The sequence below is a fragment of the Lepisosteus oculatus genome, chromosome 4 (genome assembly GCF_040954835.1).
Source record: "Lepisosteus oculatus isolate fLepOcu1 chromosome 4, fLepOcu1.hap2, whole genome shotgun sequence".
NCBI lineage: Eukaryota > Metazoa > Chordata > Actinopteri > Semionotiformes > Lepisosteidae > Lepisosteus > Lepisosteus oculatus.
This window is the reverse complement of record NC_090699.1, coordinates 34,284,813-34,305,976: the sequence shown is the minus strand read 5'-3', so window position 1 is coordinate 34,305,976 and position 21,164 is coordinate 34,284,813. Positions and strand designations below refer to the sequence as shown.

The 21,164-nt window shown below is 35.7% G+C and overlaps 1 protein-coding gene across 30 annotated transcripts in view; it reads left to right on the top strand.

Annotated features, from left to right (window-relative positions):
• Positions 1-21,164, top strand: part of LOC102698616 (sorbin and SH3 domain-containing protein 1) — a 185,985-nt gene that overhangs the window by 91,003 nt on the left and 73,818 nt on the right. For 10 of the 30 annotated variants that reach the window (XM_069189143.1, XM_069189138.1, XM_069189133.1 and 7 more), the window contains exon 1: positions 11,610-11,774. The exons of 2 other annotated variants lie outside the window; for them this stretch is intronic. In XM_069189143.1, coding sequence (XP_069045244.1) covers positions 11,743-11,774 — 32 coding nt within the window. In that variant the 5' untranslated portion in view covers positions 11,610-11,742. Of the gene's footprint in view, positions 1-662; positions 751-5,433; positions 5,600-11,603; positions 11,775-21,164 lie in introns of those variants that run through there. 18 more of the 30 variants (XM_069189130.1, XM_069189144.1, XM_069189141.1 and 15 more) reach the window with 9 other exon arrangements.

Sequence of the window (21,164 nt, the reverse complement as noted above, 5' to 3'; positions counted from 1 at the left end):
TGGTTATCATAAAGGGAAATACATAGAGACAACAATATTATAATTTATTTACAGTATTATACTTTTTAAAGTCAATTAAGAATGTTTCTGAATTGATTCACTGGGTAAATCTGTTAATTTTATAACAGGGATTTCTAACATTTCCTGTTTACGTACAGTACAATTAGCCAACATCTGACCAAAAAATCTATTTTCTTTATTATTTAACTGGTTTAGAAGCTCAGCAGTGTCACAGTACTGACAGGCTATACTTTTTCATGATCATTACTGTACATCTTTTTATTTCAACAATACTGCTGCTCTAACACTTATTTTTGTAAAATGCAAAACAATTCTAGTTTATAAAATGTGAAATAGTTACTTAGTTGAATAATATTATTAATTTAAGAAAAAAGTAGCAGCAATGGTGCTACAGCAAAATAACATATATATGAGCTATAAGGGTAATTTATATCAAAACACTGTCCACTCCACCATAGATGTGGCAATATTTACCAATGCGCTGTGTACAACATGTATACAAATCAAATGTTAATATTGGTGTCTTTGGGGTTCTTATAGTTTTTGGGGTATATAGCGCCAATTTTTTGCTATGGAACTTTTTTGTAGTGGTTTGATATTTTTGCATGGACACTCACAGAATTCCCTGTTTTTCATTTCAGCTTTTTCGAAGAAGGTGTCTCAGTGAGTCAATACTGCTAGAGCCAATTGCCCTTAGCTGCCTCAATCCTGGCATAGGTTCAACAAAAGGTAAACCACAGAGCCAAACCTTATGTATATTTATATCTGTGACACATTTTCTTCAGTTACTCAGAGTTACTGTATGTTATAGTTTTCACATAGCTGTCCATATTAGGTATACCATGTACTTCTTAATTTACTTTTAATGACACGTTTGTTATTGTGAAAGGACTGGATGATGGATTGTAGTGCATTTGGAAGACCTCATATTGGATTAAAGTTGTGATAAATTGAAACTGCAGTGTGCTTGACACTTCTGAAAAACTGCTTTACAAATGGTAAGGACAATACTGTAACTTGCTTACTGAGACTTGTGAATTTTAAGTAATTTTAAGCAAAAATGAAAGACAGTCTGTGTTGTGAAAAGCAGACTTCCAGAGTCAAAATTTCTTTAGAACTGTTAGCTGCAGAGGTATGCTTATAGTAAACAATTAAATATACTGTACATAAGAGCCTAAGAAAAGTTCTTACAAACAAGCCCATTTTGCTCATTTGGTTTCTAAGAGCTGCATTGTCTGAGGATCTTTTATTATTTTCTGTTCATTATTTTCAATTGCATCCTTAACAGGTTAACAGTTTGCTCCAGTGGACATAGGCCCAGACTTTCAATTTGTTAACTTCATGATTGTAATGGATGCCTCTTTTCTGAGATGGTAAATCAGTTCAGTTTCCTGGAGATATTTTCTCACTGAATACTAAATAAAAGTGTGATCTGGGCTCTTTGGGTGGTAACAGAAGCTTGTCAGTGCTTTTGTTAGGATTTACAACTTACAAAGCATTAGCTTAAACTTTTGTTTTGTGCACATTAATAAATATGTCTTTGAAACCTGAAGAATGAAAGCAATGTCATTGTCTGCGTCACCTAATCCAGGCTGGAGTGGTAAACAGTTGCAGCTGTTCACAGAGTTTCTTTAATACACCCCATCAGAATAACAGCAGCCCCATGACTGCGTAGGCCAGGGTAAACACATTGACTCACTTATGAAATATTTGTTAAATGGGAGCTACTAATGAATCAGTAGTCCATATACTGTTCTCAGGTCTTAATCAAATGTCCCAAAATTTGCAAAGGCTGTAATAAGTAATGTTAGTGTTTTCTGTATGTAACTCAAGTAAACTTTAACAATAAGGCAAAGTTAATGGAATGACCACTTATTTTCGTAATTTTAACAAGGGATACTCCCTTCAGCATTCTGAGAGCAATGATATAAAAAGGACAGAAATGTCTTAGTGAAGGTCAAAAACAGTTATAACAGGGCATTTTGGTTGTTGAGTCTTGAGTAAAGTCTCTGAAATTGTTATGTGTAGTTAAACCAAGGGAAGGTGGAGTTGGGAATGTAAACATGGAAAAAGTAGATTCAGAAATGATATAGGCAAGAAATGTATACAGCAGTTAATTAGTACTTGAAATTGTTTAATAAGCCATTATCTTGAATATAATGCACTTAGGTACAGTACTTCAAGAACTACTGTATATGGGTGCTGTACTAATATTATTCAGATTCCAGACTAAGGATGCAGCTAAGATGTAATGAGCCAAGGGCTCTCGTGCTTTAACTCAAGGTTCTAAATATTTTCTTTAGGCAAATATGTATGACCACATGGTTTGCAGAATGAAAGGTCTTACTTTCAAATGAAATGGATTGTGAAAATACAATATATTTACAGTATTTCTAAAATGATACTGTTACAAATGTGTAGATTTATTAATTATGCTGTATTCAAATGTATATGGAAATTGAGATGGTCCTATAGATCTTGGTCTTATCTTAAGGCAACAGTCATGTAGTGTTTCCTCTGTTGCTACTCTTGGTACTTTAATTTTTCCGCCTGGAAAAGAAGATATACCTGCCCTTTTATACAGTCTAAACAATTAAATATATACTGTAGGATTTAGTATGCAAATATTTTTAACTTTTGTTTCCAAAGCTAGTTACATTTCAGACTTAAAGTGTGTGTGCTGTGCTCTCAATGTGCTAACTTTTCTAAGAAAGCAACTGAATTTCGTTGAAACTTAATCAATGTTTTTCCAATGCTTTGTTTTCAGAGAATTAGGAAATATCGCCTTGAAAGGGAACTTCATGTATGGTTGTTGAATAATATAATCAGAACCTTTCTTTCTCTAGGGAAGTATCTTATTCCTGGTCTTCCGTAACATTTGAACTTTAATGCAAATACACTATTTCTCTTTCATTCTCTTTCTCTTTCAAATCCCAGAATACATAACAAAATAGCCAGACAGTTTCACTGTAAATATAGCTCTCATTTCTCTGTTCTAATATCTCATCTAGAGTAATTGAGAAAGAGTACATACTTTATGACATAAGAAAATCAATAAATTAAACTTATTTCTGACTCATTCTGGACTATGGGATCTTTGGTATATTAGCTCTCATATTGATCACTATCAGTGGTTGCAAATGATTTCAGATTAATCTTTCCACTTTAACTCATTAGTACTTGAATGAAGACCCTGAAATAAAATTTTTGTAGTGAATGCTATGTACTGTATTCAGTACTAACTTAAAGAGGAAGAAAGGTGGAATAGTTTTCCTAAACTATTGTTCTCCAGTGGAGTTAGTTTTAACAAACACACCCACTAGAAAAATAGTCTTTTGAGACTTGATTACTTTGTAAGTGAATAGTATAATAAAGTCCATAATGACAGTTAACCCTAACATATTATGAGAGACCATATGTTTATTTTTTAATGAATTTTCTAAATATGTACATATTTTGTATTAATTTATATAAATGTTTACACTTTGTAAACTATGTACACTTTGTACACTATGTACCGTCCATAGTCACAGATACAGCGCAGAATTTAACTTGTGCTGAATCATAGAGGTTGGGTTAAAAATTATTCAGTTTAATTACATGCTATATATTGATATAATTTAATGATTTTTTCACAGATAACATACAGTATATGGTCTTAAAATATATAATAAAACATATCATTCTGTTACTGTAAAAAATGATAAAGCGATGTAGTGTATTACCTAGTCAACTGAACTGTAAATGGAAGATTCTTGATATTATATTACAAGGGATGCCACACAGTGGTAGAGGTGAGAACCAGACAAGAAGGATTCATCTTTTACAGGTTGGTTTAATGATGATGTTCTTTTTGGGACCTTTAAAGATTAACATGGGAAACATGGGTGGATGCTGGACATTGGTGGTGCTGGAGGGGAGTCCCCATTACCTCTAAAGCGCTTTGAGTGGAGTGTCCAGAAAAGCGCTATGTAAGTGTAAGCAATTATTATTGCTTAACCCAGTAGCCATATCACCCTGCAACTCACAACTGGCAACCCACTGGAGCTCAGCAGGTGTGAGCCTGGTCAGTACCTGGATGGGAGACCTCCTGGGAAAAACTAATGTTGCTGCTGGGAATTTTAAGGACCCTTTTCTTATTCTATTTCACTTTTTTTCTTGTCAAAGCATCTTATGCTTTGTTAAAATTAAGGATATATATTAAGGCATTTTAATTTGTAAGTTTCAAGACTACGGGTATATGCCTATGCCCAATTACTTCATGATCTGTCTGTAAAAGTTTACATAAGGTCTAGCCTTTTATTGTAAGCTCCCGTGATACAGTTAGTCTGTTAAAGTTGCTTCGCTCTGTCCAATGGAAACAAATTGACATTGAGTCGTTTGTGATGGATAGATATAAAAGGAGTGTTTAGAGATTTTCAGAATTTAACAGCTTCCAGATGTGGTGCTTCCTGTCTAGCAGGCCTTGCATAGATCTGATGAATGTGTCCCACCACGGGAATCTGGTGCAGGACTGGTATCTCTAGTCTCAAAGATTCCTTTGTTACAGTGAAACTGCGCCAGATGTGTGGAAGATAAATCAAGGTTTACAAAAGTAATGACTCACAGCCAAGGCAAACAGCATTAGATAACAACTGATAATGAAAGCTGCAATTTCTAATTAATGTCTAATGCTTAACAAACCTCAGATTCCCAGCACCATACCAACTCTTTTGTACAGAACTAATACAAAACATATCGTCTACTTCAACATTTCTGACTGGTCACAGTTTGTGCAGACGTTTTGGAATATAAAAAATAACCCCTCTTATTTCTTTATTAATCATGTACAGCTTTTTCAATTGTAGTTTAGAGGGAAGATTTTAGTGAAAATGTCTTGGTTTGTTTTGTAGCATGTCCATCTTCTATATTGGATTCTAAGAAATGCCTTATACTGTACCATAAATCTTTTAATTACTTCAGTTTTACTATTTGTATATTTATTACCAAAATGTTTTTTTTCTTCTAACCACAGCATACACATGGATTACAAGGGCTTTTTACTTTTTAGCAAATGCATTGATAAAGCCAGAGCTAAATACAGAAGCCTTACTATATCAGTCAACTACATTTTGTTTGTAAAAGATAATGTTTAAATAGCTGCCATATTATACCAGAAATTCTCAAAACTACAAACCTGTGTATTGCAGCTAGGGAACTAGTTATCAAATTACTTAATAAGAAATGCAAACAAGTGGGACATTTTCGTTTTTTTTTTCTTATTGTGAGTTACTGTGATCTTAGGCATAGTGCCTTTTCCTTTACTTTGCTTTCAGCAGCAGAGCTATTGTTAGGAAATCCTGTCATTGAAGGAGCAATAAACAAACAGAGGGAAGTGAACTCTTTTGTTTGCTTCAAGGCAGTGTGGTGTGAGGAGCTTAGGTCTGGGTAAAAGGGATGCTAAACAATGCTGAAAAGCTTGGATGAGGCTAAGTGGTTTTGGAGAAGGGTTGGAAGATTTGAACCGGAGAGCAAAGACTTCAGAGATGACTTCAGACTGATTTGTTCACATGACTGTCAGGATTTTGACCGTTTGAAGGTTAGATACAATTTGTAACACAATCCTTACTGAACCCTTGTCTCACAAGCTTCATATACAGTACATAGAAAACAAGTTCTGAGCTGTCTTTGAGGAGAGGTAAGAGACATCTTCCAGAATATTTCGTAAGGTAAAGGAGTAACAGTCATACGGAGGCTCACTATAAGTTTCATGTGTTTTCTGAAATATTGAAATATTTTTGTTTTATTAGCTTAGAAGTTCTTGTGCATCATTTTTCTTTGTCTTGTGAACTTTGTTACAATCCACATTGCTTACTCTTTTCATTGTGGTTTGAAGTCTCTTTAAAAAAATATTGTATGTATCAGTTGATAAATATTAAATGCAAAGAATTAAATTGACTAACTTCCACCACTCCTTAGCAAGTAGAATATACTGTATACTTTCATTTTTACTGTACTTCTTTACATAACTATACAGTATATAGTGTCATTTGCATATATTTCAAGTCATACAGCGTGAGGAAAATGCATAACAGTATTACTTGTATGTTTATAGTACAACATATAGTAGTTGAATTTTGGAAAATCTTTTTTTACTGTAAATCTTTTAAGACCTAATATTCAACTGTGGTTAAAAGTAAAAAAATCATTCTGGAATAAAAAGTCATAACAATGAATGGCTAAACCTACTCTTTTGTGACTTATTTTTATTCTTCATTTATAAATCATCCATGGATGTTTAGAATGCAGTATCAGGCCTGTGGTCTAGTAATGCTGGTTTCAGATGGGGCTGTCTTTAGACTTCTCCTCAGAAGTGGACTGTGCATGTCCAAGATATCCTACATTTGTTGAGAAGCTGTGACTGCTCAGGTACATTTGAGTTTATAATGTTACTAATGAAAGCTATCTCAGTGCTTCAGCTGATGTTAACTTTACATTTGCTAGTAGAGGGTTTTAGTAGTGAGCTGAAATTGGGTAGTAGTTATCTGTTTAAGAAGCATTAAAAATGACAAAACTGTAAAAATAGATTTTTTTAACATTATGGGTAGTTTCCCATTTGTCGTGCATTTGTAATGTGAGTGGCTGGTCATTGGATTCCAACTGTTGTCTCAGACACACCTTAAAGAAGCACATCGCCTAAAATAATATCAAGCTAGCTACATTAAAAGAATTGTAACACTCCTTAAAACATCTGCAAAAGACTAAGTAGATGGACTTTTTTTCATACTTTTTTTGCACATCAGGGATAATCGGATGTTTGTTTTTCCATTTTAATTTTTAGGTTCTGGAGAAGATTACACTTCCCAGAAGCTTTAAACAGAACCACTCCACAGTAGTTAGTGACCTTTCCTCATGTGCTGATGTCACCACTATGAGAGTGCCCTCCTCTGTGAGGGGCTCTATATTTACTTTTTACGCACTATATTAACAGGATTGGGTGTCGTGTGGTTCAAATGACTGAGGCAAAGTCTGCCGCCAGGAGACACATTTTAGGCTGCTCAGCTGCTGGCTCTTCCTGTGATTAGTGCCCAAGGAACGCTCTTCATTACAAGAAGAAGTCATAGTTGAAAGTCAGAGAGCTTTGTGCCCTGTTGGCATTAAGCTACCACTGTGTGCATCATTGGTTAGGGTTACACGGTGGATGTCCAGAAAACTTTATAAGATTCTTCTTTCAGGGGCTGTTTTAGTCAGGACACATTACATACTTCAATGAGCCTCAGGTTCTAGTGGAAGAAAAAAAAACATTTTAAAATATTGCCAATATAGCAGCTTAGTTGGAAAGAATACTAAAGGACTGAATGATACAAGAACTTTCCTATCAGTCACTTACTTCAGCAATATTATGTACACTCATAAAGGCAATATAAAGAAAGGGACAATCTAGTTGTCCACTGTGGCAGTCTGCAGACAGCTAGAGAGTTTCTGTTTCACATTACTTTTCCATTCAACACCTGTTATCAGCACTACAAAAATGTTACCCATATTAATTCTACATTAAAAGCAGAAGTGCACTGCATTATCAGTTTCAGTTTTTAACTTAAGTACAATTTTTAAATTGCACAAAGATTTAATTAAAACTACACAAAACTGCAACTTGGTAGATCTGTTTAACTTTTCTGTACTAGAAAAGCTTTAATTTACATTATAATGTGTGGTCACAGTCTGGAATTTTGTTTCATTTGCCTTTCATTTCTCATCCTGCAGTGGTACAGTTTACAGAGGTGCTGTAAAATGTGCTGTATTTACTGTATTACCCTTTAGCAGTGAATCTCTGTGGATCATGTCCAGAACAATGCTAATTGGAATGGGCATTTTGATAGATCCTTCTCTGTGCTTTCAGCCCTGAGAAGTCATTAAACAAGCCATCTAATTTTATTGTTGTAGTCGTCAGGCTGGCAGGGAGCTAATGCACAACTGGGACAAGACAGGACAGAAATGTCACAGCAGTGAGGAGGTTATCATCACCCTCTCACATGACATTCCAGTATTTTCTGTCAAGATGATACACATCTCCATAGAAGAGAATACTAGTTTGGCCATTGGCTTGGTACTTTCCCCTTGCTGACACTGGCGAATGATCTCAGTAATTTCTATGTAGAGAAAGCAATGATCCAAGTAAAAAAACACTTATTATTCCAGACCAAAGCAGTCTGTTCTGATTTTCTTTTAACTATGTTTAAAAATGACATGAAAGAAATCATCATGAAATATGCTTATATTATGTCCTTAAATCAATTAACTGCTCTTAATTAAATTTTAAATTTACTGTCAGGAGTCAGTGACTCCTGATTTCCCCTGCATGCTGTGTAGTTTATCCTACAAATATGTGTTAATGTAACAATATTGACACTAGAAGAACAAGAATGCAAAGGCCTGAGTGGTTCACTCACTGGGAATATGGGAAAGTTCTTAGGATTGTATGTCACACCCTCCCTACAGCTGAGTCACTGTACAGTAAGTTGCACGTTGCAAGCCAAAATAATTATACATACTGTACCCGAATGAAAAAAACAGGTGGCCAGACATATATCATGCTAAGAACTAAATTACTGGTGTATGTGAGACAAAATGATTAGTGACATATACTATACCAGAAAAACAAATTACTGCCATATGCCTTAATTAAAATCAACTGGCATAAATCTGTATATTTCAGATATTCTGTGACTGTACTGCATGTTAATGTGAGACTAAATAAATCACTTCTACCTGACAGAATATAAAATATATGCACTAACAATTCTTTAAATGCTGCCAACGAGTCCTCATTCAGCAAGAGTACCAAGTGTGAACAGGGAATTTAGACAATGGGCAAATAAGAGGAAAAAGAATCCTATGTCACGGTAGCCGGGTCAGACTCCTGTGAAATGCGTTGTTACAGACCCTATGCATGACGGCATAATCTGGAATTGCTTGGAGAAGGACATCAGGGAAGACACAGCAGGACCAGGTCGGGTAGACAGATAGGGGATTGTGAATGCAGTGATCTGGTGCCCGGGGGGCATGGGGTAGGCAAATGAGTCCAAGGAAGTCCAGTGGGGGTAAGCAGGGAGCAGTTCAAAATCCAAAATAGCCAGGAGGTCCATCCTTGATGGAGATGGTTAAAAGCAGGGAACGGGGAAGTGGAACCAGGAACACGGAAGATTAAAAGCATAATGGGACTAGGCGCTCCGAGCCCCAGACTCAGAGGTCATGATGTTTGGGGAAAAGACCTATGCTCGCGGGACTACTCCTGAACCCGGTGGTAGGTGGGCGTTCAGACGTCCGTCTTCCAAAGCTGAGAATGGGAACTATGGAGATGCTGGGCTTAAATAACAAAAAGGAGGAGAAGACACAGGTGAAGGTACTTAAATTAAACATAATACAAAAAGGTAGAAGCGCCATCTAGAGGAGGGATGACGACCGTGACACCCTATTTTGATCATTAAGCCACTTCTGCTCATTATGGTATGTTATTAAATATAGAATATAGTAATATATCTGATGCATTTGATATGATACAGTCAGAGGTAGGCCAGCATCTACTGTATTATAGGCTGCTATTCATAACTAGATGTTTGGAAGACAAACTCCAGTCCGTATCTACTGTATCTTGATTCTTCAGTCTAATTTCATTGCTCACTGAAAATCTAGTTCAGATTCCTCTCATAAACCCACAATCTGAATGTGATTTTACTTTTAACTGTCTTCTAGCCTGATTGCTTGGCATTCCACCCTTTCCACTTTGTTGTATGTGTATTTAGTATTTTCCTTTGTACTGATTGTTCACCTAGGACATACTGTAGTAAAATTTAGAGACCTGTTGCTGAATAGTTTTCAGCTGAGTATTTAAGTTCTCTGCTATCCTTGCAATCTGAGAAGTTAGCGCTGCCATCTCATTTTTCACAAGCTGTAGTTGTTATCCATAGCTGTCTGTAGCAGAGTGGACATTTTAGTGAATTAGAGAGTGATAAACTCTTTCAGTATCTTCTCACTTGGGTGGGGGAGAAGAGGGATGGAATTCATAAGGGTCCCTGTCATCTCAGAGTCTCCAAAAATGAAACCAAAACAAAAATAAACATGCAGAGCAATGAAGTGAAAGACAGAAGGTGGAAGATTAACACATGTCAATATAAACATCTAAAACTTCAAAAGTAGCTTTTTCCAAACTTGATGTTTCCCTTCTTATATGGTATTTATAATCTGAAATTTGTGCTACTTTCATATAACACTCTGCACTTGCCTATATTTAATGGCATCTGCCAGGTGTTTCCCTGGCATGAACAATAAAAAGCAGCAGGTTTGATATAAGATCCACAGGTAATATATAGCATGCATATTTTCTTTCCAAAGTAAGGTGATACTGCAGTTTTAAAGAATGTAACATTTGAGCAAAAATAAAAGCACATTTCTTCGGGGACAATTGCTTCAGTCAGAGAAGTACAAAAGAAAACTTGTACAGAAGTACAAATAATTACCTTGTCTGTCTGGAGACAACTGAGTGGCAGGTTAATGGCAGCAACAGTCCTGCTATCAGTTCTTTATCTCAAGTACATGAGAAGGATGATTCTGTTCACATTAAAACAACATAAAGATTTGTTACATGTAAGTCCAATGTGAAAAAGATATCTTTAAATACTCCGCAATGCAGGAATAGAATAAACATGAAAATGTTGTGATGGAATGGTGTCCTATCCAGGGTGTATCCCACCTTGAGTCCATTGCTTGCCCGTATTGACCCCCCACGACCCTGAATTACTTGAAGAGGTAAGAAAATGAATGGAAGAAAAATGTTACCTTTTAGCTGTCCTTAAGCATTTTTTGTGTGTTACAGCATGCATTGTAGTGTCGAAAGAAAAAGCAAATAGGTAAAGTGTATGTATTGCACATTCTAGTTAGACATTTGAGGCTTTGGCAATTTGAATGTTTTAAATTTTTATTCTATTATTCTGTTAAATATTAATATTATTCAAAGGGCCAGCACTCTTAATTATAGCTTTCAGTTCTGATGTCCATGATGCTCAAGCCTGGTAGAATTTCTAGCTGGCTAAAGCCCTGAGAGTCCTGAGTTGAGTTGATCTCCCCTGCTTACTGTGGAGTTTGACAATTCTTTGTTTCAGTTTTGAACCTGCTGTTATGCGGTGTGTTTCCACGGGGATCTCTCTTTTGAAAAAGACCCGCAGTTAGAATCGGCTGACAAGTTCTGGTATCATCCACAGAAACTAGACCTGCCCCTATTGGGGGCAGCTTTGTCGGTTACAGTGTTGGAAATAAATGTAGCAGAATGAACAGCTAAAGCTCTCTGTCTCTTCTAAGAATCTTTTCTCGTCGGCTAAGAGAAGGCATTTTTTGTTTAGTCCACGGAACCCCTTCATCACATTGGCAGGAGGCTTTGCACTGGAGTTTACCCCTTTAGGTAATAAACTGAGTGGGGTGACCCCTCCCAACATTGTGTCTGTGTTTTGTCAGATTGAGTGGAATGCGAGGCAGTGGAAAGAGGGGGGGCCGGGCCTTAATGATCCTGTGACAGAATGACTTGCATGAATAACAAAACAAATTTAGGCACCTCGAGAAGGAGGAGCCCAGTATATAAAGCTGCAGGAGGCTGCAGGGTTCTTCCAGAGGCTGTTTGATTTTTTTTCTAAAGGGATTGTGAGGCTAGGGAAAACTGAGGAAGCAGAAATAGAGAGAAGCAGCCAAGAAATGGCTCCATTAACTGACAAAGTAGATAAAAGGTAAGACTGGATGCATTTGTTCTTCCTTGTTGGGGCTTTTACGGCAGTGACTGATTGTATGACTTTCTAACCTTGTTTTAAAGTTCTCTGGGGGGGGGAGGGCGTGAGAAAGTTTTCTTTGTGCACAACACAGAATTGGCTTAAAAGCCGTGTAGACCTTTTTAAAATTCTAGTGGCATCCCCGCTTTGTTTTGTTTTATTACCAGAAAGACATTCATTTCAATTTTTTGTTGCCTTCTACACTGTTGTAAGCAGCTGACTTAAATTTAGGGAGGTTTTATGGTAGTAGCAAGAGCATCTTAAGAACTGGCATTCTGGAGTTGCCCGCAAATTACTCCTCTGGGTTTGTGTGGAGAAGCTCAGATTCCAGTTCAGAGTTTGTGCCAAGGTGAGACATTCCCTCCTCTTTTCTTGGGTATAGTACTTGCATTTATGTGCTTTTTGATCATTGTAATTGTCACATTCTCCAATGTTATGGAGAAACAATCTGTTTCAGTTCATAATGAGTTTTATTATTTCTTAATTTATGAGATCACAAGGATAGAAAGGAAAGCAGAGAGTACATGAGGATATTTAAATGTTCTTCTTTAGTTTTACTTGGTTGATTTTTTTCTTACTTTCAGTTGACATTCAGAACATAGATCAAAGAATGTCCTCCTTTTGTGTAATTTCAAGATAAGTACACTGTACCTTTCATGCATCTGAGGAACTGTTTACATTGAGATGGACTTTCATTGTTTTACACATCTGTGTGGAGGGATAGACTGTTTCTGTTCAAGGGAACATGTAGTTTTTAGTTCAAAGCAAGGTGTACTATTTGGTATAGAAGAGATTGGGGGAAGAAAGGTGTGCAAATTGTGTTTGAAGTATATATTTCTTTATATTACATAGACTGATCAAGAGGTATTTACAATAGCTGTGATATAAATAATCAGTCTTGGTCTGTTGCCTTCTTAAATTACAACAGCATTATATATTTATTGAATACTATATACTGTAGCACAACATACTTTCATTGAATTTATAAATGTGTATGTAAATGTGTTCTTATATCATTCCCTCTGGTAGTGCTTGTTGTTTACCAACTTTAGTAATCTATATCAATTTTAATTATCTGGTCATTTACAGGTGTTTGAATCTCAGTTTGGCTGCTATGGTTTCTCAGATGAGTTTGCTACAAATACAGTCAATTCTTTGTTTTCAGACCTGTTTACTGTTAAATGTGGTTTGCTAACCATTATGCTAGTCTGTACAGTATGTACTGTATAGCACAGGGTACCTGTTTTAGCTGGTCTCATACTTATTGAGAATAAGATATTGTACAGTATATGAGTATGAAAGAGGAAATTGTTGTATTTCAGAATACACAGATAGTGATTAAGTTATGAAAGGGAATAAGATGGGTATTAAAGACCTGAACTCAACAGATATTTTGTCCATTGTGACAAGTACAGAATGTTTAAAGTTGTTCTGGGAAATAAAGTAAAGTGTGGCCATTTCTCAATGAGTGACCTCGGGGGTCTGATGTGTTATAATATGACATTGTGGTATATGACATTGTGGTTTGGAATATAGCAGTAGCTGGCTTAGCTACTCTGTAAATCATTCACATTAGCATATTTCTTTGTGGATGGTTACTGCTGCTATCCCCTTGCTACTCTATATAAAAGTTGTGCACATTCAGTACCAAAGGAGGCTGTCACATGGTCATCTTGTTTACACTGGAGCTCCATTCATTTACTCTAGGTGGTTACATAATTGCAGCACAGACAGCCACACATGTATCTGTAGAATTCATTTGTTTTGTCTATACCTATGAAGCACTGTGAGAAATGTATTACATTTTAGTGATAGCCCTACATTATATTCTGTAATGCTGAAGAAGTTATATAGCATTTCTATATTTTGTGTACTGTATGTTGTGATTCTGTTTGCTTTAGAGCCCATGTTAATGACATATTTTGTTCAGAGACCATTAGAATACATTGGAGGACTGGGTTGGTGGTGGTGTATGAGGGAGGTGGACAAAATTATTTCTAGAATAATGTTTACAACCTATGATAATATTTAAAAAAAACTCTTAGATAAAGATGGTGATCATGCTTTGTAAAATGAGAAGAAAAAACATTGGTTTCATTCTTAGTTAACCCAGTGTTTTGAAAATGCCTAGCAAAATATCCAGGTTTTCATTTCACAAGCTTCTAAAATTAGTTTGGATTTGTGCCTGTTTTAAGCAATGGAAGGAACTCCAGTTAATTCCTGTGAAAAGCCTACTGTGGCAAGTCAATCCTCAGAGTCACGTTTAAAAATAGCCCAGCTACTGATCTTATGTTACCTCATCGCAAGACAATTGTTCATCTTATTTTGTAAAAGGACAACTGTCAAGGCTAACACAAAAACATGTATATGATTATGCAGTTCATATTCCCATCATTGTACTTCAAACACTTGAATATTTTCAGCATTGTTTTCTTTATGGAATACATTTTAAGCTTTACATTGCATTTTGTAATCATTAAAAAGAAATATACAGTAACTTTAAAAAAAATATGAATGTTTCTACATTCATGACTTATCTCAAGTAATAGATATTTTACTTTTTCTTCACACAGTAGATGCCAACCTCACTGCAGCAAACAGATGTCCTTGCTACCAGTGTGCTCAGCACAATTAAAAAGTAAAAAAATAATTGAAGTACTTGTAACAGTGTGACTTTAGGAATGGGTATGAGAATGAGACATATTTCAGCATATGAGACTTTAGAAGTGATTTCCTCCTCATTCTTAATCAAACAAGCTTACACTTACCTCCTGTAGGTAAAAGGAGAAAATATTTGCTTCATTATCTGGGGCAAAGCACTTTTTAAACTTTTGATCACATTTCTGTGACTGTATTTTCTCTGTATTCTTTTACACTAAGAAGTGAAAAAGTTGTATGAAATCCAAACAAGACTTGAAGCACCATTTAACTTGGACCATTGTTAACAAATGTTACGGTGTGAGTTTTAGTACTCAGCTAGCTCATTAAGTCTTGTTTTCATTCTGTTCCATTGTTATGCCAGCTATCTGCAACAAGACATACTGTACGCTATGGATTTCATACAACCATCAAGGGGCAGTTATTTCTGGCACTTCAGATTGGAGACTTTGACTTTCCAATGTGATGACAACAGAGCTTTCAATTTGTCTCTTTCATGAGGTGTCAGAAAGAATAGAAATGTTTTTTAAAATAATGATAATGATAGTCTATTGGAGTCCATGCTGAACTCCGAGTCCTACATTTCAGATTTATACAATGTAATCAATTATTTTAAGATTTTAAAACTTCCACAAATAATATTAATTAAACTCCCTAAGTTTATATCCCTCATTTTATAATAACATTCAGGGTGTCAGTGCACTCAAATCACTGCAGTCTGTATTGAGCTGAAGGGGTTTAAGTCAGACATGCATTTTTGGATGCAAGAAACAGACGTTACATACTCGTGAGATCATTTTTTCCCACGGCGTAGGTTTAGAAAAAGAAAATATGGGTTGGAGTTAAAGGCCACAGTTCTTGGAGGGTTCACAGATGTAGGAGATTAAAACAAAAGCTTTAAAATACAACAAATATAACATTTCTGCTGCCTTCCTGAGTTACCAAGAGGTGCTTATCAGACTTAAGAGAGTTCCCAAAGTGCAAAAGTCTTTGATAAAACATAAAGTCCACTTTGTGAAATATTGGAGTTTATTACAGTAAATGCTGTTAAAAAGGATTATTATTACATTTTATTACATGTGTATTATGTAACATTTAGTCCAGTTCCTGTGTGGAAGTCTGTAAATTTTGATTATAATCAAAACATTGCTTTTTACTTGCTTTTGTTTCACTTAAATTCTTTTTTTTAATATAGGGTTGAAATTGTAATTTTAATTATTAATGATCTGATAATGTCTTGTGGTCGGTATTTTTCTGAAAGTACAGTATATACTATACTTGTAAATAAGGATTCAAAACTTTTAAAGGTCTAGCAAAACTGTTAGAAATTAAAGTGGGGGAAAAAAGATGTATCACTATTTAGGACTGCATAGGTAATAAAGTGCTTAGTCATAAGATCAAATTCTGTTGTGTGGTTTCTCTTTGACTACTTCTAGTAAAAGTGTCCTAGTAAAATCAATTCCTAAGATTTCATTATACTCTGCCTGTAATGTAGCTGTGATTCTGCAACGCAGGACTACTATTCTTTCACATAATCCAGAGTGTTTACGCTGAAAAATGAGTTATGTAAGAGAAGAGTTTTATTACCTATTGTTCATCCCACTCATTTTACAAAACGTAAACAGGTTTCACTTTACATGCTTTGAAATATACTGTATATTGAGCATCAAAAGAGACTCAGAAAGTTATTTCTTTTTCAATCTTGCTATCAGTTTTGTCAGGCTGCTATCAGTCACTATAAGCAGAGTTCTGTAGCAGCTAGACACTACTGCTCACACTTGGACATCCCTACTAACTGGTCGACTGTTCACAATAATTAGCTCGTCTGCACTCACTGCTGTCCATTAAGGTGATATAACTTATAACTCTGTTCACATCTGTAACTTGTGCTTTGCATCAGGTTGTTGATAGGGTCTTGTGGGATCCTGTTCCATTTTTGGACATCCTTATGAATCGGTCTATTGTACACAAACAAATTAGCTGAGTGCACTCAAAACGTCACTTAAGAAAACCTGGCTTAATTGCTGGTGGCTCCACCTGAAGAAATTTAGTCTAGCCTTCAACATGCCAAAGCAGTGCCACACAGATGTTATTTTGATAGCATATACAAATATTTTACATTAGTTCCTTTGTTTTTTTATTCTTGATTTTCACCAAGTTTGGCATCTTATATCACTGTTTACACCTGGCCGGCATCAGGCTTGTTTTGAATCACCTCACTCATAAACTATGTCTGATAAACCCTTTAATGGATGATTTAGTGATTATGCAACAGTAAAAGTCAAAGTATATCATGATCAGTTATGAATGAACAGTTGATCAAATTAAACCAGAAACATCTAATCAGTATCTTATCTCCTATGCTTTTTTTCTAAACACACATACATAGATAAACAGTGTGATAAGTATCTTTTGATGTTAAGTATTTTGATGTTTGTGTATGTATCTTGAAATTATCAGAGATGATATAAGATAAACATACGACATGCTTATGTGAACCCTAGAGTTTATTTGGAAATGTAGACTTTATCCCTCTTACAATCAGTGAAATGCATGCTGATATTGAATTCAAGTCACAAATACAATGGCAATAAAATTGCTAATGTCTTTTTTTTGGTTTAAAGTGTTACTGAAATGCATGTCACAACAAGCATGAGAGTACCTGAACATAAATTGAATGTCATAAGCTTAATACTATTTTTCCTATGTATCTGTCTGTTACGATATTGAAAAGCCAATGACATTTTCAATAGAAAAAAGTATTAAAATTTGAGAACAACTGAATATTATTGCTAGCAAAAATGTGTAGAATGCAGAATTGTGAGACAGTGTTTTTAAATAAAACAGAATGTCATCTTTATTTATGCAAACACAGCTTTATTAGCTGCCTGACATATTATTGTGGTATTGGTACCACAACTTATTGTAGATCCATTGTCTAGAGAATGGTATGTACAGCATTTTTTCATAAAGTAAATACGGAGTGCAGATTCATACATTAAATATTGTTGTATCCTGAACCTTCTGGATCGAAGAATCTTAATCTAGGCTCAGAGCAAGTATCTTTACTGATTGAGCCACTTAAGAACCTTTGTAATATCTGCAGATCCAAAACAGTATACAATATGGTGGCTGATGCCTAAACCTTTTGTTACTTTATGCCACATGCTTTTTACTGAAAAAAGTAAATTTCTCTTTGCCTTTTCACTATATTCCTGCATTATTAAAATAATTTTGCATAAATTCCTTCAGTGATGACTTCTGGGTTTTAAAGCATTACTTGAAAACTTTGGATTTTTCCTTTGTAACGAGGAAGAAAACTAAGAGAAAAATGAGTCTATAATAAACATTTGACCTTGCATTTCTGAGTACCGTATGTCATGGTACTGTTCTTAAGCACCAGGCACTTTTTTTTCCCCAGAGGTATAAGTGTGGTTCCCTGGAATGCAGTTACAAAACTCAGTTCATCAGCATTCTGCTCTCTGCTGTGTTTCTTCTCCATGTTCATTCCAGCGTTCCTTTGAAAATTTGAAGCATGTGAGGCAGGAGTTGGATACTGCAGGCCAAAGAGCCCACTTATCTGAATTCCTTTTGGAAGGAAAAAAAAACAGCTCGAGCCAGGAATTTATTATTGAAGACAAATTTTCCACGCCATTTAGGGAAGGGTGTCACGGGCTTCAGTGGAACATTATGTGCCAGAGGAGAGACCACAGTAAGAGCCTGCATACAGTATGTAGGTCCTTGTGCTGCTGTCTGGCTGAACAACAGCAGCAGTAACTGTATCGTCATTGGTGAGAGGTTCTGGTCAGAATACTGGTCCCCTCCTATGTATCTTCTTCACAATTCTATTTCCTTGCTGCCAGGCCGAGTTTTTTCTTCCACCCCAGGAGAGGCACAGCAACAATATTTCTGTCCTAAACAAAGTATCATAAGCGACAGGTGAATTGAATGCAATTGCATGTTGCTAATGTAAAAGCTCCCTAGGTGCTACAGTATTTCTGTAAAATGTATTTCACAGAGTTTGGTTTCATTTTTATATTTCAGGTTTGTTAAAAAGAATATAAAATCTAGAAAGGTCTAGAAACCTCTTCCTTTGTATCCCTATCTTCACCTCATGGCCGAAGCCACAATGAATTTTACCAAAACAGTTTAGCTATCGAGACAGATTTCTGTTTTGGTTCCATTTTTCTGTTTAGTTTATCATTAGAATAAAAAGGGTATGTGGGATACCAATCACACTTTTGGAAACTACTGTTTAAACCTTGGCTCAGTGTGCTGCTTTTTGTGGTATTGACATAACACTGATACTTAAAGGAAGTCAGTTTCTGAAGTAATAATGAAAAATTGAAATAAAAACAAAGTATTGAATTTTAGGAATGAATGTGTTCTTCTTAAATACGTGGCACAGGCTCGGGAGGCTCCCAGTATAAAACAAAATGATCTGGCCAGATGTAGTGAATTATTCACAGGTGCATTGTAGAGTTATTTTAATGAAAGCTAATAGTGTTGATGGGTATATAGCAAAGATGGGTACAGGAAGGTTTCCCACAAGTTATTTTTACATTATTGATTTTCATCTGAATTTTTACAACAAACCTTACACAATCAACAGTATCTCACCATTATTTAATACCAGGCCAATAATCTATTATTGCTTATACCATGTGATCTGCTGCATAATGCTTTGCTTTTTGATACTACTGTACATTATGATGCTACTGTACTTTTTGATACTACTCTACTACTGTACCAGCAGCCAAATCACCCTGCAACTCACAACTGGCAACCCACTGAAGCTCAGTGGGTGTGAGCCTGGTCAGTACCTGGATGGGAGACCTCCTGGGAAAAACTAAGGTTGCTGCTGGAAGAGGTGTTAGTGGGGCCAGCAGGGGGCGCTCACCCTGTGGTCCATGCGTGTCCTAATGCCCCAGTATAGTGATGGGGACACTATACTGTAAACAGGCGCTGTCCTTTGGATGAGACGTAAAACCAAGGTCCTGACTCTCTGTGGTCATTAAAAATCCCAGGGCGTTTCTCGAAAAGAGTAGGGGTGTAACCCCTGCGTCCTGGCCAAATGTCCCATTGGCCCTTACCAATCATGGCCTCCTAATAATCCCCCTCTATGAATTGGCTTCATTACTCTGCTCTCCTCCCCACTGATAGCTGATGTGTGGTGAGCGTTCTGGCGCACTATGGCTGCCATCGCATCATCCAGGTGGGGCTGCACATTGGTGGTGGCGGTGGAGGGGATCCCCATTACCTGTAAAATGCTTTGAGTGGAGTGTCCAGAAAAGCGCTATATAAGTGTAAGCAATTATTATTATTATTATTGTTATTATTATTACAAGGATTCAGATTGGTTAGGATAGGTCCCTGAAGTGTGATAAATTTGCTTTAAATCTTATCATTTCTTACACTGAACAAGAGGAGGTGGTTTTCAAACCAGGGACTCTTGTTCTAACATTAGCATACTACACTAGTAGTACTAGTGAAACTGCTTTGTTAACCTTTATATCATATGTATCTGTTATTAATGTTAACAGCACATTTAAAAATACAGTATTAATAGAGCTGCATTACATTAGTATTGACAGTGGCAGCCACCAATCTCAAATTAGTTTGATCACCTGCACAGAAACATAGAAAAATAATATGCACATTTAAATATTTCATTAAAATAATATAGTCATTCTTACCAATTAAAAGTGTCAATACATTATGTTTATTACAGCATGTCAAAAATGTATGTACCCTTCAGAATAATAATATTAAATTCATGGTAAATAGGACTAGAAAAACTGCTTCAATGTTCTACAGATTTAGTTATTTTTCAAACTGTTGACATTACTAAAACAACAGAAAAGAAAATTCAGTAAAGATGGAAATTTATCATTGTCTTTGAAAAAGTGCCAGTAAAAATGAGATTGTAGAAGTGTTTAATTTATTCACTAAGACAACTACAGTGTGGAATAAAACTCAATACATTTTTAAAACATTCTTGTCTTTATTCTTAATGTAGGAGAAGTTCATAAGTATTATTCAGATAAAGTATAAGGTTTTGGTGTACTTGCTAGAATGCAAAGCTTTTTTCTGTTTGGATTCACGTATTGTTTTTTATCTTAGTGAGACACCCTGGTACAACATCAGCTTTAATGTTAATGCGTATCACTCTTGCTTCAGTATTTCCATACATTGTACTGAATGTACTGTAGTTCTTTGTGGTTCATTAGATACTCAAGCTCTGCCTAAGTAAAACAGTGATAGTCTGTAAAAGACAGCAAAAAAATCAGGCATAATATACAGTATAGTTTTTAGAGCAACTTGAACTGCAGTGCACAAAGAAATAAGTGAAAAATAAGAAGATCTTTTTATGTTGCAGACAAGGTTAAATAGTTCATAAATTGTTTAAGGATGTTTAGAGAAAAGCTGCTTAATAGAAATATAGCTACAGTGGAGTCTGCAATGAGTGGAAAGCTTGTCCAAAACATCCCAATTTGTGCTATAAATTGTTATTGGAGCTTGTTTACAGAATGAGTAGGGAGCAAGCTTTAAAACATTTACCTGGCACCTGCTTCCTTTCTGAAGGCAAAAAAATATCTTAAATCATTTCCCACCATAATAATAATAATAATAATAATAAACTTTATTTTATATAGCGCCTTTAAAGGTGGCTTCTCAAAGCGCTTTACAGGA